Below are 18844 nucleotides of genomic sequence, written 5' to 3' on the forward strand. Positions count from 1 at the left end.
GAACTATTCAGTGCGCAGTACCGGATGTGCATAGTCTGTCCCGCCTTGCGCATGCTCAGTGCACGGGAGAATCCAGGCGGCATTCGGGGATCTCCGTTGAAACAGAAGGATGGCGACATCTCTAGGCTCTAATACCTATAACCGGCAGAACTGGGAGGACGCGGTGAGTGAGCGGAGAGCCGGCTGTACGGGCCGAGCCGGGGGCGGGAGGCCTGAGCGGGCGGGGGCGCCATGCTAGGCCGCAGCTCGTCTCCATAGTGATGGGCGGAGGCCACGTAGTACTGAGAGCAGGGGGCCAACATGTAGTGTGTGGGGGGGTCCTCACGGGGAGGGGACAGTGGGGGGACACTTGGTGGGGGTCCTCACAAGGAGGGGGTGGTGCGGGGACACTTGGTTGAGGGGTGGGGGGTTAATGTCCTTATGGGGAGGAGATGCTGCAGAACTACTTGGTGGGGAGTTGCGGGGACACCTGGTGGGTCTTTATGAGGAGGGGATGCTGTGGGGACTCTTAGGCCTCATGTCCACGGGGGAAAATCAGGCCCGCCGTGGATTCTACATGGAGAATCCGCAGCGGGTCCCTCCTGCCCCGCGGACATGAGCGCTGAAAATAGGAATAAACTCACCTGTCCGGACGCTGCGGCTCTCCCCTCTTTTGCGGCTGGATCTTCTTTCTTCGGCCCGGCGGATGTGCTTGGCATGCCGGCAGTGTGCTGTGCGAATGCGCTGGGCTGAAGAAAGAAGATCCGGCCGCGACGGAAGGAAGATCCGCAGCGTCCGGACAGGTAAGTTTTAATTCAGGTTAGGGTGTTCCGCGCATCCGGACAGCTTCCATAGGCTTCAATAGAAGCCTGCGAGAGCCGTCCCCGTGGGAGACCCGCACGAAAATGGAGCATGCCGCGTTTTTTTTCCCGCACGCGGATCCGCGTCTGCAGGGAAAAATGACATCCGCAGGTATTTAACTACCTGCAGGTGTCCAATGCATCCCTATGGGGCGCAGATCCGCGTGTGGGAAAAACGCTGTGGATTTTAAATGACAATTTACCCGTGGACATGAGGCCTAAGGTCTCATGTCCACGGGGAAAATCAGGCCCGCTCCGGATTCTCCATGTAGAATCCGTAGCGGGTCCCTCCTGCCCCGCGGACATGAGCGCTGAAAATAAGAATAACTTACCTGCAGCGGACCGGGCACGTCTTCTCTTCCTCACGGCCGGATCTTCTTTCTTCGGCCGGTGGATGTACTCGGCACGTCAGCGGCGTGCCGCTCGCCTCCACCGGGCACAACCGCCAAGCCGAAGCAAGAAGATCCGGCCGTGAGGAAGAAAAGATCTGCCCGGTCCGCTGCAGGTAAGTTATTCTTATTTTAGGTCTCCCGCGGATCCGGACGGCTTCCATAGGCTTCAATAGAAGCCTGCGGGAGCCGTCCCCGCGGGAGACCCGCATGAAAATGGAGCATGGTCCAGATTTTTTCATGCTCCGTTTTTTTTAAAATCACTTTTATTGACCATCCGCGGGTATTTATCTACCCGCGGGTGGTCAATGCATCCCTATGGGGTGCGGATCCGCGTGCGGGAGAAGAGTTAAAATCCGCTGCGGATTTTAATTCTTCTTTTGCCCCGCGGACATATGAGGCCTTAGGGGGGAGGGGGGGCAGTACAAGGACACCTTGGTGGTGGGTCCTGGTGGGAAGGAGGGCGGTGCGGGGACACTTGGTGGGGCAGTTGTTTTGTGGGGACACATGGTCGGGGGTGTCCTTGTGGGGAGGGGGCGGTGCGGGGTCACTTGGGAGGGTGTTTGTCCTTGTGGGGAGGGGGCGGTGTGGGGGCATTTGGGAGGGTGTTTGTCCTTGTGGGGAGGGGGCGGTGTGGGGACACTCTGTGACTGCCTTAGTCTTTGTGTTGTACCCTGAATGCCCCCATTAAGGCCCTGTACACATCTGCAGATGCCCCCACATTACCAGCCGCAGGTATCCGGCGCGGTGTCATGATTGTCATTCTAACTGGACGCTATGACGTGCCAGGGGTCTGGGTGCCTTCATACAGGCAGGATAATCCTGCAGGTCTTGTGTTGGGGAGGCACAGCGCTGCCATGCTACCACAACCCTGTGCGCCCACACGGCGACTTCTCTTACAGCCGGGCTGCCAGACGGGAAAAAAATCACATGTTCTATTTTCACGTGATTCTCACATGCGATGTGCGTGCTCGCACGTGTCCATGTGCCGGGAGTCCTGTCAGAGCACATTGGTCGTGAATACACCCTGACGGGGTATTAGTGTATCTTGACGCCACTGGAAGCTAGGGGTTTGACAGGAAAAACGCCCCTCTCACACCCCCAGCTCCCAAATGGCGGGATACGTAAAGGTCCTAGAAGCTGCTGCAGTGGATGAGGGGCAGAACCGGCCTGGCATGTAGTGAGCCGCGACCCTCTGTCTTCCCCGCACCTGTCCGGCAGGGCTGTTAAGTATAAGCTTCTTCAGTGGATGAGGGGCAGAAGCGGAGTGCCATGTGAGTCAGCCACCAGTGTCCCGCGCCGCACTGTGATCCCTCTTGTGCTCCTGCTCTGTGCCGCCCCCCTGTCACGGTCTGTGTGCCCCATGCTATTGCCTCCCTGCTGACGGCCACTAGCTAACGCTGATATCAGGAGGAGGGTGGCCGGCTTGTGGTCTGCTGCCGGAAGGGGCTGTCGCTGCCACTGCTGCCTTGAGGGAGCGCAGCTCCCTGTGTCTTACCCGACGCTGTGCTCCGGCGCCTACACAGTGGAGTGTCCCGCGCCCCACTGGGATCCCTCCTGTGCTCCTGCACTCAGTCTCTCTGGCCCCGGCGCTGTTGCCTCCCTGCTGCTTGCTTACACTGACATAGGTAGGAGGCTGGCCCGCCTGTGGTCTGCCACCGGTAGGGACTGCGTGTCAGCGGGCTGGACCACAGTATTAATTTGTCATACTTCATAAGTGGCCTGCCAGGACCTGGTTCCTAACCACCTGTGCAGCCAATCACCCCCTGTCAGTCTTGACTCCACCAGTACTTGCTGGTGGCGTCAAGATGCACTAATACCCCCTGACTGTACATTTACTCGTAGCCAAGGGGATTTTGACTCAAAATCAGCTGATTTCAGTATATACGGCGCTCCCGCTCACCTCTCACGTATTCGTGCTCGCGGTACCTGGAGGCCTCTGGTGAGCGCAGCGGGTCAGCTGAAGTGGAAGTGACCAGCTGCGCTCATTAGAGGCTTCCGGTGAAGGAAGCGCTGGCAGCGCCAATACTTTGGAGGTGAGGGGGGTGGCGGAATCTTCTGAAATCAGCTGATTTCTGAGTCAGGATCTGCATCAGTGGGGCGGATTGTGACTGCTCTGGGTGCAGCATGTTCCCCTGCGGAGGTTTCCTAGCAGATCCGCTACTTGTAAACCTACCGGAACGCAGGCTGATCGGGCACACGTATGTACATTCACTTGGCCAGTTGTCAGGCTTGTGAACGCGTCACGGACAGACCATCAGCTGCAAATACTTGGGGGGGGTTTGGCTGCTGACGTAATTTATGCGGACGCAAAGAATGATGATTGTTTATTTTCACTGGTTTGAAGGATAATCGTTCCTGTAAAAGGGCCTTCAGGGTGACTTCACACGACTATTGGCTGAGTGCCTGGTCAGTGATGACAGTCCCATGTAAACGGAGGACCTGGCAGAGCGAGAAATCACTCAGTCGTATAGTTTCGGCATTCTGATACGCAGTGAGCGCGTCCTCGCTGAGTATAAACGGGCAGTTCGTATTTCCTCGCCCTCTTAGTGAACAGAGGCGGGTGGCAGAGATCTCTGGCGCGCTTTGTCTCCACTGAAGGCCGATTGTCCTCCTGTGTGAAAGCCTAGACAAGTCTTGGGACGACTATTAGACACGAGCTCAGCAGTCATCCCATGTAAAGCCGTCCTAACGAGTGACCGTCCACAGGATGGGTTTTGTCATTTGACGAAGGGGCGGAGAATCTGCCTGCGTAAATGTGCGCCACATTCCGGTTTACTCAACGTCTCACGGTTTTATCAAGCTGACTTCCGTTAGGAAAACCCCCGACCTCAAGGAAAACCGGAAGTGTTTAGTCGCTTCTGCGCGCTCGCCTGCACCTTCATTTACTAGTTGGGGTGCATTCATACGAGCGAGTCACATCCGACATTCTCAGGCGCGACTCGCTTCGCGCAGCACACGGACACCCCGTTCGTGCGGGAGAACGCACATCTGCATGTTCAGGTCTCGGACGAGACTCAGAAAAATCGCAGCCCGTCCTATTTTTGTGTCTCGCAACATCACTGTGAGAGAAAACCCATCCCTGTAAATACACCCAATGCCAAGGAATGGGTTGGATCTTCATGCATCTTGCAATGCGCAAAACTTGTACGATTTTCTCACCTATGTGAACGCACCCTTACTTCTTTCTAGTGACCGGGTCACATGACACCTGAAGTCTGAGGACCGAAGTGTCTCCACTATAGGGGCTTGATATATTTGACCTGATGTCTCTGGTGCTCCCCGCATCGCATCTCCCCACCGGAGGTTTGTGGTCTAACAAGTCAGTATGGAAGGATCCTATATCCACTATCCATAGCGGGGATGATGGGTCGTCTCTTATAGCATCCTGCTTTTAGGGCCCTGTTACCCAGAAGGATTATTGCTCAGTCTCTCGCTGGATGCTGGGGAGGTGAACGATAATCGTTCCATCTAAACGAACCTCTACTGAAACACAGATCTGCTTATCTTTTCAGGACTTTCCAATTCTTTGTCAAACATGTCTGGGAGAAAATCCTTACATCAGGATGGTAAGTTAACCCTTTGAGAACCAAGGTTGTTGAGCTCTGAATGACCAGAGTGTATATAGAGAGAGCTATGTGAGTGATGTCCAGCAGGAAGAGGGAGTGTTCAGCACTCTGTCTCAGTGGTCAGGGGTTTCTGGATCTGTCAGACCCCCCTGCTGCTGGATGATGAGGCACAGACGCTGTATAGTCAGATTGGATCTTGCTGAAAACCGCATCTCATAGTCAGAGAAATACGGTACTTTAGGACTGAATGTTTGTGCACGGTGTGAACAGAACCATGTGTATGTCCCTGGATGGACACGCCTGTGGTAACCTGAATAATGCTGCTGTGGGTGACCAGGCAAAATAGAAAACAATGTATATGGAAAAAGGGACTTTTTACACCTTCAAAATAGGTTTATGCCAAAAAGATTTAGAACGAGGCAACAAGTGCGCCCCTGTATGCTTGTCCAGGTGATCCGGAGCCAGGAACCTGCATAGCCAAAACTTGTAGAGAAGAAACATCCGGCTCCACGGACAGAACAAATCCTGGATTAGGAAACTTTAATATTCCCAGCACAAACATGTTTCGGATGAATGACCCGTCCTTAGTCGCTCCCATTCTCTGTGATGAAGACCTTTTAAAACGTGTTGGGACCTACCTTTTCCCCATGGCTTGGAGGCGGCACAATTCATGCGGTGGCAAACAAATAGACTGACTTCTCTATATGACTTTCTCATACATGGTAAACTGATTTCAATATACTCTTTTAATAGCCAATATAAACCACCTCCAGAGGAATGGTGGAGAAGAATGCAGGGTTTCCATTATTGGTCCTCCATTATACCACCATCAATCAAGATAGAGATGAGTCGCATGGAAGCCATATGTAAATTCTGCCCCCCTACATCCAGGCACCCTATCCCACTTCTATAATATTCTAAATGGAACATTACAAGATGCCAAGCTTCCCTTTGTTACAATGGGATCAGATTTGAATTCCTCCTTGTCATTAGACCGCTGGCACCACTGCTGTGAGACTTTAAGCCAAAATAGCTGGCAAGTCTCTTTGACAGAGACCTCGTTAAAGGTGTTACACAGAGCTTATCTGGTACCCGGGAGGCTTAATGCTATCTACTCGGAGATCTCCAATTTATGTTTCCGACGACCTAGGCTCACATCACCACATTTGGTGGACATGTTCAATAGCGCAAGCTTTCTGAAGAAGGGTCTCCCATCTCATAGCCTCTGTGACTGGGAAGAGTCTTGGACTCAACCCCTATGTCTTACTGCTGGGAAATAAACCCGCAGGTATACGCAATGCCCCCTTTAAATTGCTGCAATATATGACTATGGCAGCACGTATTTTGATAGAACAGCGGTGGCGAAAACCAACACTCCCATTTGAATCTCTTATATCCCGCATAAATAAAACTCGGCTATACGCCAAGACAAAATTTCACAACTTGAAAAGATTTGGAGCCCCTGGATAACCTTTGCTAATGTTCCTAACTTACACTATTTCATGAGACTATAGGAGGAGGATGAATCAGTAATATACCCCCAGATTAAGGATGGTATTCTAGCAGAACTAGGCCCATGTGTATTATGTGTTTAAAAAGACCATAAAAATTGGAGATATTGGGTTTTCTTTCTTCCTTGTGTGATGTATGGGGGGATAATCCATATTCCCTCTATACATTTAAAATTTTACCTTGTCTAACAATGGAATCTCTGCACTCCAATAAAGATTTGGCCCCATCCCCCTGCGGGGGGTCTATGCGGCAGAGTGTTGCCAACTTTCTGATTGAACTCAAATAAAATCTTCTGAAACATAAACCGTCTTAGGACGCCTTTACGCGGGACGATCCCAGTGATGTTCATCCCTGTGTTTTTACACAGGACCAAGAATTGCGCAGTGAATGAAGGCAGCAATACATTCACTTATCATTCATTGTTCGGTTTCTACATGCAGAAAAACGATTGGCTTCTTTTCCGTCGTTCAGTCGCTGCACGCAGTTACACTGAACAATCATTCAGGTTCTTGCCGGAGCGCGGGAATCCAAAGGACAACCAATCGTCTAGGATCACCCTTAGACTTCCAGTGCGCATAAGGTAGTGCAGAAGCTTGGAATGGTTCCATTAAAGAATACAACTCAACCTGCAAAAAACCCACCCTTGTACGTGTTATCCCCGCCTTCCAAGAGCCATGAAAATTTAAAAAGAAACTTTAAATGGGTTAAAAATACAACTTGTCCCATAAGAAAGCGAGGCCTTTTAATTTTTTTTTGGGCTCATTCACATCAGCGTTTGGGGGTTCTGTTTTCCCCCTGGCTGAACGGATCCATCGGATGATGGAAATAATTGGACCGCGTTGACTATAATGGGATCTGTTCAGTTTTCGCCAGCTGCTGGCTGCTCTTTCACCCTATTTTGGAACAGAATTCAGTGACCGGTTCCAAACTGAACATCCAACGCTGATGAGAACGAGGCCTCGGGCTGCTGTTATGTTCTATATTTTTATATATCTTTCTTATATTTCAGACCAAAGAAAAATATGGCAAAGAATGTAAGGTAAGATGAGTTGTAGTCACGGTGCTGGGAGAGGCTGGGCAGTAAGCTTGCTGCGGTTTTTGGCATCGATCCACACGCAGAATCTGCCCTGTCACTGGATGAAACCCACATGCAAAAGACCACGGCAACCAGCGGTTCCAGATCAAGAAGGGGCATGTCACTTCTAGAGCCACAAATGTGATCTTTTTTGCATCAGGACGTCACCTACAGATTTTGCCCATTTGACAGAGTAAATTCCACATTCGGATCCATGCCAAAAACCGTAGGAGAAAATCGTGTTGTTTTGAGGCGGCATTCACGTGGGAAATTCTGCGGGGAATTCCACCGTGTGAACATACCCGTGGAGTATTCATGCATTTTGTATCTCTGAGAATAATTAACATTGATTAAACCTAGAACGCAGGTGCATTTTCTTTTTTTTTTTTTTTTCTTCCTCGCAGTGCATTTTTATTTTTTTCTATGTGTGTTTTTAAAATGCAGGTAAAAATGCTGCTGCGTAGAAGCAGCTTTATAGCATGTGGGACCCTCATATATCCCTGACAGCTATCTAATATGTTGGGTGAGACGTGCCCGCTCTTGACTGGCGGTCTTTATCACTGGTCAGTGTTTATCACTGATGCTGCCGCCACTGTCTGGGTTAGTCGCTGCCATAAACGAGGACGCACTCTGACCGGGACTGCAGTCGGCTATCCGGCTTCTATAAATCTGTGGTTATAATGCTGTGCCGAATTCCCTGGGCTTTACTGTGTATATATGCGTGTCATGTAGGGGAGCAGAGCAGCTTATCTAGGCGAGTGTGCCCAAAGGTTACTGGTATCGCAGACATTAATTATTTTCATCCTTACATTTCTGTCTAGATATGTGCCCGTCCTTTCACAGTATTCCGATGGTGCCCGGGGGTGCGAATGCGCTTTAAGAAAACAGAAGTATGTCAAACTTGTAGCAAGTTGAAGAATGTCTGCCAGACCTGCCTTTTAGACCTGGAGTACGGTACGTAACATTTTGGAAGAGTGACAGATTTTAGAAAACCTCTACATTGACAGGGAAACACCCCCCTCATATGTACCTCGGATTCAGAAGTACTGTATTCTTTCTGATCAACCATATACAGATGTTTCTTTGGCGCAGCTCAGGCAGCATATTGCAAAGCACAATCTGCTTTAATATGGGATACATTTGGGGCCTTTAAATTGTTTTTTTCGGGGAAGTGGGAGAGGAGCAGGGTGAGGTGGAAAAGCTCAAATACTCATTATAATCTAAAACCCCTTTTAAATGGGATGACCGTCAAGCGCTGAAGCAGCCGACAGCCGTCCCCGTGATGATCACTCCTCTGCTTTTACATAGGAGGATCATCCCTCAGTGAATGGAGGCGGAGCGGTCCGGAGAACATTCTGCCCGCCTCCATGCACAGTAAACAGGCAGTAGTTCATAGATGAACAACTGCCTGTTGAATGATGCAGTGGCGGACCAGTGATTTATTGCTGATCAGGCGTTTACTCTCTACAATTATCGTGGAAACCACTCGATCTTATGAGCGATAATCATCCCATGTAAAAGGGGCTTTACTTTGTGCCTCATAGTTAGTAAAAGGAAAAAGTGTGCATTTCTGCCCCCTGTGCCGCCACCGCTGTACTTCTATGTTTGATGCGGCACATAGTCTTTCAGTTTCAGTATCATTCTGTTTCTCTTGCACCACTGCAGTTTGTGCCCTTCAAGATGGGACCGTAAGCGGTGGTGCTTGTACTTTCTCATACGGCTGCGCCAGCCGACTGCCCCCCTCCATGTGACCACAAAGAGACCATCAGTCTTACTCCATTTCTGTAATGTGAATCGTGACAATCCAATATTAACGGCGGATGAAGTCACATGACATGGGGTCATGTCATCATAGCACGGGGAAATCCTGCACCACGTTCTGTGTTATGTGACTGAGGGCACCAGCTGTAAAGGCAGCAACTGGTAAAACAACCAATTCCAGCCCTTTAACCCTCTACGTGCCGCAGTCAGTGACCGCAGCAGATGCAGGTGGCTATGTCACCACCTGTCACCCATCAGACCCCCACAGTGGAATCCTGGGGTTTTAATGAGTTGCTGTGGCACCTATGGTTGCCTGAGCCTCATAGCATCATATTGTACACTGTAATACTGAAGTGTTGCAGTGTATTTATAATAATGATCAAAAGTTGTGATATTCAAGTTCTTTAGTGCGACAAATATTTCTCTGCATGCTGTAAAAATAAAATCTAAAAAATAATAGCGGAACCCTGCCCCCCCCCCCCCCTCCCCTATGCCTCTTGGAATGCGACTATGGGGGGGGGTTAGGCGAGAACTTAGTTGGTCCTTAAGGTGTAAACGAACTTCAGTATTAAGGGGTTAATGGAATCTCATGTCAATTAACACTTTGCTCTTTCTAGGTCTTCCGATTCAAGTGCGTGATGCAGGGATTTCCTTTAAGGACGATATGCCTAGATCTGATGTAAATAAAGAATACTACACACAGAACATGGAGAGAGAAGTAAGTAGCGCAAACACATTGTGCGTGGTATGGAAGAATGTGAGTGTCTATACTGCATTCATTCCGAAGTCCTACAGTCCCTGCAGTAAAGTGTACATTACTTGACCCATCCTCTTTGATTTTTATATTTTTATTTTTTTCCCCCAAAGATCTCGAATTCTGATGGAACCCGGCCGGTCGGAGGTCTGGGGAAAGCCACATCCAGCAGCGACATGCTCCTCAAATTGGCTCGTACCACTCCATACTACAAACGAAACCGTCCCCACATTTGCTCTTTCTGGGTAAAAGGAGAATGTAAAAGAGGAGAAGAATGTCCTTACAGGTGATGAATACAAATAATGACGGCTGTCAGTGGCTGGCTAGTCCTCAGTCACTGGACTTATCTCTGAGATGACGTTATGTGTCGTTGGGTGGATATTCCAGGAAGACTGAATGTGAAATATTCCGCACTTTCCTCAGGGCTCATTCCCATTTACACGCAGCACATGGTGGCAATTCAAATACATTAATTTTCGCATGTCCTGCATACACTAGCATTTTTTCTTTAAGTATAATACACGTCTAAAAAAAGAACTCAGCAAGTTCTATTTCACCACGTATTACGTGCAATAGAGCCCTTTTTGTTCTCTATGGGCGTGTAATAGATGCTGCACGTATGCAATCATATTGCGTATGCGTGGTGTTTGATACGCAGCGCTGCTAGGAGACAGAGAGGGTATTTTATAAATGAGGCCTAAGTCATCACTTCTTTGGGGTTTTTTTTCTTGATTGAAAGTATTTGATTTAATATTTATGATATTGTTTTGTTTTTCAACTTCTTAATTTCCATAGACACGAGAAGCCAACAGACCCCGATGACCCGCTTGCAGATCAGAATATCAAGGATCGTTACTATGGTATTAATGACCCCGTAGCAGACAAGCTCTTGAAAAGGGCCTCAACAATGCCACGCTTGGACCCCCCGGAGGACAAAACCATTACTACCCTGTATGTGGGAGGGCTGGGCGACAATATCAGCGAATCAGAGCTTAGGTACGTTGTTAAACTCTTCCTAGTATTCAGTGTAACTGTATTCATCTATACGTTCTGTAAAATGTATTACTACACAGTAGAATTATTCCTTTTTTTTCCCACAGAAATCACTTTTACCAATTTGGCGAGATCCGAACAATCACCGTAGTTCAGCGGCAGCAGTGCGCCTTCATTCAGTTTGCCCACGAGACAGTCGGCTGAAATGGCAGCAGAGAAGTTCATTTAATAAGCTGATTGTTAACGGCCGTCGCCTCAATGTCAAGTGGGGAAGGTGAGACATACGATCTTAATGTATAACATGTCCCTGTGTATTATGTATCACAGCTAGAAGAACACACACAGTCCTATATAGCTGTGTAGCTTCTGACCAGATAGAAGCAGAGATCTTCACCCTTTGCAATTCTTCACGCTGTCAGAACACACCTTCACCCTGCAGCCAATAGCGAGCACCGGGCCACTGTTCACGTGATGCGGTGGCGCTGTGCTCACTAGAAGCCACCGGGTATCGACTGAAGGGGTGCACTGAGAGGGCGAAGAATTGCAAACTGTTTAGAACCAAAAAGGAGAGTCTGAAAAGTACAACCGAAGCATGAAAACATCTTTAGGCCATGTGCGGGTTTTTATTGTGTATTACGCGGTTGCAATGCACGCCCCCGTGATACTCTGTGAATGGAGTCAGTGAAAGGCTAAGTACTTTCATTGATACATGTGCGTGTAGCTACATATGAGAAATAGATCGCAGCATACTCTATTTCTCAGTGTAGCACGACGTATCAACATCAATTTCATACGCAACCTAGCTATTGAAACGGAGAGTGGGAATTAGGGGAGAAAGAGTCACACTGCACATGACCGCGTGCGTCAGACTACAGGCATGATGGTATACTCGCAGCCATGTGCGGTTCCTGCTGACAGACCCGGTACTTACAAAGCACTGGTAAAACCTGCGTTTTACTGGTACGGGCTGTGGGCCATGAGGCCTTACTGGTACGGCTGTGGCCATGAGGCCTTACTGGTACGGCTGTGGCCATGAGGCCTTACTGGTACGGCTGTGGCCATGAGGCCTATACTGGTACGGCTGTGGCCATGAGGCCTTACTGGTACGGCTGTGGCCATGACGCCTTACTGGTACGGCTGTGGCCATGACGCCTTACTGGTACGGCTGTGGCCATGACGCCTTACTGGTACGGCTGTGGCCATGACGCCTTACTGGTACGGCTGTGGCCATGACGCCTTACTGGTACGGCTGTGGCCATGACGCCTCATGTCCACTGGGGAAATTCTCCATGCAGAATCCCGCTGCGGGTCCCTTCCTTTCCCGCAGACATGAGGCCACAAAATCAGAAATACTTACCTGTCCGGACACTGGCTGCTCTCCCCTTCGTCACGGCCGGATCTTTTTTCTCCGGCCTGGCGGATGTGCTCTGCTCGCTGGCAGCGTGCCGTGCACCCCCTTTTTTTTTGAATGCCTGCTTTCCCACGGCACCAGCAGAAATACAGCTACAGATGTGCTGTGGGACTGGATGGCTCCCATAGGTTTCAATAGAAGCTGCGGGAGCCCCGCACTAAAATGGAGCATGCTGCGGGGTGCTTTCCCGCACACGCAATCCACGCCTCACGGGAAATGTTCATGTGTGGTTTCTGTTTTCTGGATAGAAACTGTTGAGTAGAAGTTTGTATAAGGTGTTACAGGACTGACACCTAATCATTCCTTTGTATCTTTTTGCAGATCTCAGGCAGCTAGAGGGAAAGAAAGGGAGCGAGAAGGCATTACCGATACGGGATTGAAACTTGAACCTGTTCCAGGACTACCTGGAGGTAAGTCTTTCTAACCACTTAAGGACTTCTCCTTTTTCATTTTCCTCCCCACATTCAAAAAATCATCTCTCTTTATCAGTTGATGTAGATGTCTGAATTGTATTTTTCAATGGTGCTACATAATGTACTGAAAAACGTAAAAATTTCTAAATTTAGTGAAAGATACAATAGAACACCATTCCGCCATCGTCTTGGTGGGTCTTGTTTTTACCGTGTACATACTGCAGCAGAAATGTCAACTTGATTCTATCGGGTCAATAGGATTTACAATTATACCAAATTTTTCTATGTATAAGGGTGGCTTCAGACGACCGTATATCGGCTGTGTTTTCACGCCGAGCCGATATACGGTGTCCTTGTCTGCCGGGGGGGGGGGGGGGTGGGGGGCGATGGAAGAGCCAGGAGCAGGAACTGAGCTCCCGCCCCCTCTCCGCCCCTTTGCCACTATTTTCAATAGGACGGGGCTGGGACGGCTGGGACGGAACTAAGTCCCCGGAGCTGAGCTCCGCCCCTCGTATTTGCAAATATTGACAAGCGGGCCGGGAGCTCATTTTCTGCTCCTGGCTCTTTTTTTGCTCCCCGCCCCCCCCCCCCCCCCTCCCCCCCCCCCCCCCCCCCGCCCCCCCCCCCCTCCTGCAGACAAGGACAGCGTATATCGGCTCGGCGTGAAAACCCAGACGATATACGGTCCATCTAAATAAGACCTAATACATAATTTGTTTCCTTTTACTAGTTTAAAAAAATATATATATGTATTTCTACCGCCATAAGGTTTTTATTTTTTTGTCAACCTAGTTGTGCGAGGTTTCGTTTTTTGCAGGACATCCAGTATTTCCTGTTAGCACCATTTTGGAGTACATACGGCTTTTTTTTTTTTTTTGATCGATTACATTTTTTTTTCTTCTTGGCGATGGGGTGACCAAAAAAGTGCAATTCTGGAACTTTTTTTTTTATTTCCCCCCTGACATTCACTGTACAGTACAGGAAAAATAATGCATTCCGTTGATAGATCTGACTTTTTTGGATGCGGCAATACCCAATATGTTCTGATTTTATTTATTTATTTTTGTTATACATATGGGAAAGGAGGGCGGGGTTAAACTTTAACTGAAAAAAAAAGTTGAAAAGTTTCCGAAAGAGAGAATTGTCATAGCAGTAGAGTTACATAAAGCGGCGACCACAAGGGGAAATTTACTGATGACTTGGCTCCCGTTGATAGATAGCTATAAGGATCCAGCCGATCAGTTGACTGATCAGCCTGTTCTCATTAATGAGGAGCAGGAAGAGTAATGGAAGCCTGTTACATTCATTCAGTGATTTGCAACCAAAGATTAAAAATACTTGTGTGGAGACCCTTAAATGGTTTTTTCTAGTTACTTTTTGATGATGATGTAAATATTTTGGGCTTTTTTTTTTCTTTTCTCTTTCCCTATAAGTTTTGCCACCTCCACCTACTGAAGAAGAGTCTTCGGCAAACTATTTCAACCTTCCTCCAAATGGATCGACTGCTTTGGTGAACATTGCGCTGCCGCCACCCCGGATTGTCTGCACCGCCTCCAGGTAATTTCTGTCTCATCGATTTTGCCTGTGATATTGCAGAGGAAATGTTGCTAAATGAAATGGTACAGCTGTAGGTGGTTAAGCTTGTCCGTATAGAGGGCCGGTTATTGCATACTGGGGCCCGCTGTATTGTCAGTACTGGCAACCACTCGTTATTAATCACACTTGCCTTAACTGCATCATTTTTTGTTCTCTTGCAGGATTTAGCCCACACATGTTTCCTCCGATGGCTCCACCACCCTTCCTCCGCGCTCCTGGGCATATTCATTACCCGTCACAAGATCCCCAGCGCATGGGAGCGCATACAGGCAAGCCGAGCAGTGCCTGAATCTGGGAGGATATTGACATCAATATAAAGGCATGGCCACTAATGGATCAGCTGACAGACACTTCTTGTACTTGTGTAACTGCCACAGCGATGATGGAAGCCAAATGTATAGTGGTCTACTACTAGCCCCTCTAGTAACACCAATGGAAGGAGGAACTTATATGGGATATATTGGCTTTTAAATGTATATTTGCATAGTGGTAAAGAGAAAAGGAAAAAATCAAGTGTTTTGGAAATCTTTAAAGTTTTTTTTTTCCCCCTTACTTTTTTTTTTTTTTTTTTTTAAATAAATTATCAATTCTGAATTTTTTTTTTTCCATGAAAACTGACTTCTGGTATGCGCTCATGTTTGGAGGTCCAACAGTAAGTAGTAAGTCATTCATACACTTCGGACTTTTTGAAAACAACCTTTTTTTAAAAAATGTCCTGGTATAAAGCTGTTTGATTACACATTTCCTTTTATCTGGTCACTATATTTTCAACCAGCGTGTGCTTATGTGGCAGCTGGGAACAATGCGTTCTCCTGCTGTAGGACCCCTTTTGTTGGTCTCAAACCTACTTTTTGTCGAACACTCGAAATAATCTTTGTTTGTTCCTGCAACATGTTCCAGGTCTGCTCTCAAAGAAAGCAAATCAGCCCCCCCAGCATGCTGGATGCTCCACATGTTTCACTGTAGGCAGGGGGCACTTTATAGCCTTCATTGCATTCCTTATAAACATAAGGCTGTGTAGATTGCCCGAAAGCTCTGCTTTGGTTTTATCTGGCCAAAGGACATTTTTTTTTTTAAATCAGTGGGGTGGTCTTTGGCCTCCACCTCTAGACCCTTATTTTGTTCACTGGGTGGCGTATGGTTTGGGGCTGAAACAATCACTCCAGATGCTCCAGCTCAGCCTGAGCTAGTTTGATGTTGCCCGTAGTTTCTTTACGACATTTTGAAACAACTTTTCTAGCGTCTCGACAGTTTTCCTCTTAACGCCACATCCTGGAAGAGTCTTGATAAAAAATGGAACCTAGGATGTCCAGGTCTTTGAAGACAGTCTTGTGCCCTCTGCTGGCACTTGGTGAGAACAGCATTTCTGGTTTGTCAAGACAGCCGTCTTGTGTTTGCTATTAAGGACAAGAAACCAAACTGGCCTTTTTAAAAGGACACTTTGGCATAAAACACGTTCTTCCATCACTGCACCCCTCATCTGATTGCCTGTCACACTCTGGAAGTCTGTTTATTAGTCACTTAGGCCGAATGCACATGGGCAGATTTGCATTGCGGAATCTAAAGCGGGTGGCCGCCTCCAGAATCTGCAGCAAATACTGCCCATAAACATGCTATGGCAAATAGCTTTTTCATGTCCACAAGCGGAGATCAATTGCAATTTTCCACTTGTCGAGGGAAAATGGCAGCCTGTTCTATTCCTGTTGGATTCCGCGTGGACGTCTTCTATTAAAGTCAATGGAAGGCGTACGATCGGCGGCACTTCCGCAATCGTCATGGCGGAGAGCTCGCGGAATCTGCATTTATCGCCTAGCGCCGGTGCGACATAATCTGCGCTGGTCGCACATCCGCAAAACAGATCTGGAGAGGTACACGGGGGTCACCGGCCGGGCACAGGGTCGGATTCCGTCGCAGGATCTGGTCTTGTGCATTCGGCCTTATCTGCCGTTCACCCTCCCTGTCTGATGCTTTCGAGGCACCCTCTTGATACTGAGACTTCAGCTTACACTGCCAATACATTCTATACTCACCCAAGACAAACTACAGACCATAACTATACAGTTATACAGGATATTGTGTGGTAGAGTTTAAGTGATATCACACAGGCCTTCTGTTGGCTGAGAAACTGACTAATTTAAGAACACACAAACCCAAGTACTGCTGGCTTCACACGTATGTAAGGGTGCATTTATATGATGGGTGTTGTGTTTTTGTGCATGTGTACATATTTTACTGTATTTTTTTGAATGCGCATGCCCTGCATATTTTTTTTATGCGCAAAAAACATGCAAGCATGCTCCTATTGATTTCAATGAGTAATTAAGTTTTAATTCGTTTTAATGTGTTATTTTCGTAGAACATCTCTCATAGGGGCATTGTGAAGAGGCAGCGGTTTAATATGCAGTCCTGTTTTGCACACAGCGGGAAATTGGAGAAGCAAAAAAAATTCACACTGCGCATGTCTGACGTCAGAATCCCGGGCATGCGCAATGCCAATCGCACCCCTACGTGGTCCCTGCTGGCAGGGCCAATGGGCTGCGATGCTACAATTATGTGAGATACTCGCAGTGTTGGTACACATATGCCTGTGGGAATGAGCCCTAAATCTCAGCCAGTCAGGACTGAGATCATGTGACCGCCTGAGAACAAGTTTTTGATAGAAAGGGATAACTAACTGAGGTTATACTGGGGGATAGTTAGCTAATGAATTATAAACCGGTTATAGGACCTCTCCGGTGAAAATGTCAAAAAAAACCCGTCAAGGTGGGACAGGTGCGTACATGGCACGATTAGCAGTCAAAATGAATGACACAGAATGATTTCTCACTTTTTGTTCATTTTCTGCAGCATATAAAACCATCGTTGGCTCATTCACTAATCGTTCTGCTTAAATATCAGTTGTTCGCTCCTTCTCGCTTATACAGCTAATGGGGAAGACTGGATGATTTCCCGTGTGAACGAGCCAACGCTGTATCTAACGGTATAAATGGGCTGCACTGAGCAACAGACCGCTGGGCTAAACGGGCCCTTCATAATGAACAGTGGGTGACATTAATCAGGTTCTGATGATGGCTTCAATTTAGTACCCTTTTTTTTTTAAACTTGTATTAAGTTTTATTTTCTTCCTGTGTTTTTATACTTTTCGGTTTCAATTCTGAGTTTATATCCAAGCATTTCCCCTAAACATAAACTTTTTATTTTAGATCTTTTACAAGGTCCAGTTAATCCAAGTCTGACCAAGAACCGTACAGCGCTTCGTCCTGGGTTTATTATATATGTATGGCACAGGTTTAAAGCTGCTACAATGTAGCAGGAGCTTGTTAAATGGTGGACTATCCGAGACGTCTGGGGACCTAAAGGAGAAGTAGTTTATAGCCACTTCCGTCTTCTGTAATGCTCAATGAGTGCTTGGCCGTGCATAAAAGAAGCGGCCATACCTGATCTCTCTGTTGTGACCAAATGATTGCAGGGTCTCCCCCAACATGGCGGTGCTGCTAGGTCTTAGCTCAGCCACCAACTACTGTCACCATAGAGGTATATTTTCACCTGTAACTGTGGCTCCTATGGATGTCATAGGGACAAAAATATGTTTTAAAAAGCCAGCCACGCCAACCTGTCACCATAGTGATACTGTAATCCCAGTCTATACATTAAGCGCTCCAACAGGTGCATGGGGGCTGGGTATTTTTCACGTGCAATATGGAGGATAAAGCTAAATCCACACGCTGCGGGTTTTATTTTTCACACACAGAAAAAAAAGTCATCTGCAAAGTCCAATGTAAATCAATGGGCTTTTTAGGACCCTGTATTACACGCTTATTCCGCAGCCCCTAGGAGTGAAGCACTCTGCTTGTGGAGAGTTTAATACACAGCAGTGCCAGTAATGTTATGCACAACTGTATTTCTGCTAATTAAAAATGCAGCGGGGGCAGACGCACGAGAAGAACACTCCGCTGGTATTTGGAGAATCTTCCTTTATTGCCTGGCCATCGGTCAGCAGGAGGCCCTTCAACCATCCCCAACAGGGTGTTCGTCCTCTGCTGTGGCCAAGTACTGCCTACCCGCAGCCTCGGCCTGTAGTGGTCTTCTGGCCCACCTCCACATTGGAGCACATCTTGGGGACCTGCCTTAGAGATAAAGACGGTCCATGCAACTCCTGGCCTGGCGGCCCTGCCATCTGGCACTTGGATGACCTCCTTGTCCTCAGCCAAGGTTGTGTCTGGGTCTCTGAATGGGGCCTGGTCCTCCCACGGTGGCTATCTTGGAATTAGTGGTGGTGGCACTGCTTGACCCTCACACCCCACAGAGGAGAGTGGCTGCCCAGGTGGAGTTTCATCCTGTCTTCCTGCAGTGTCCTCCAATTCAGCAGCACTCCAGGACACTCATCTACCCTGGAGGAAGCCGCCATCCGCACTGTGGAGGTGCAACACCCTGTTCCCTTCTTTATCAAGCTAGCTGGTGGCCCTAACTTCAGCTACATAACAGCAAGTACTATTGCCATTTGGCAGTACTCTGCTGCCGCCTATATCTAC

General features: G+C 48.1%; 1 protein-coding gene across 1 annotated transcript; it reads left to right on the forward strand.

The window, feature by feature from the left end:
- Positions 1-14: 14 nt before the first annotated feature.
- Positions 15-15053, forward strand: RBM22 (RNA binding motif protein 22). The gene is given in 14 exon segments (XM_066579299.1): positions 15-163; positions 4744-4797; positions 7319-7348; positions 8206-8338; positions 9763-9863; positions 10013-10185; positions 10695-10895; positions 11000-11078; positions 11080-11112; positions 11114-11166; positions 12625-12713; positions 14150-14246; positions 14248-14273; positions 14474-15053. Coding segments are annotated over 14 exon segments (1251 nt in total). The 5' UTR covers positions 15-109; the 3' UTR covers positions 14602-15053.
- The last annotated feature ends 3791 nt before the right edge of the window (positions 15054-18844 follow it).

The sequence above is a fragment of the Eleutherodactylus coqui genome, chromosome 9 (assembly GCF_035609145.1).
Source record: "Eleutherodactylus coqui strain aEleCoq1 chromosome 9, aEleCoq1.hap1, whole genome shotgun sequence".
Lineage (NCBI taxonomy): Eukaryota > Metazoa > Chordata > Amphibia > Anura > Eleutherodactylidae > Eleutherodactylus > Eleutherodactylus coqui.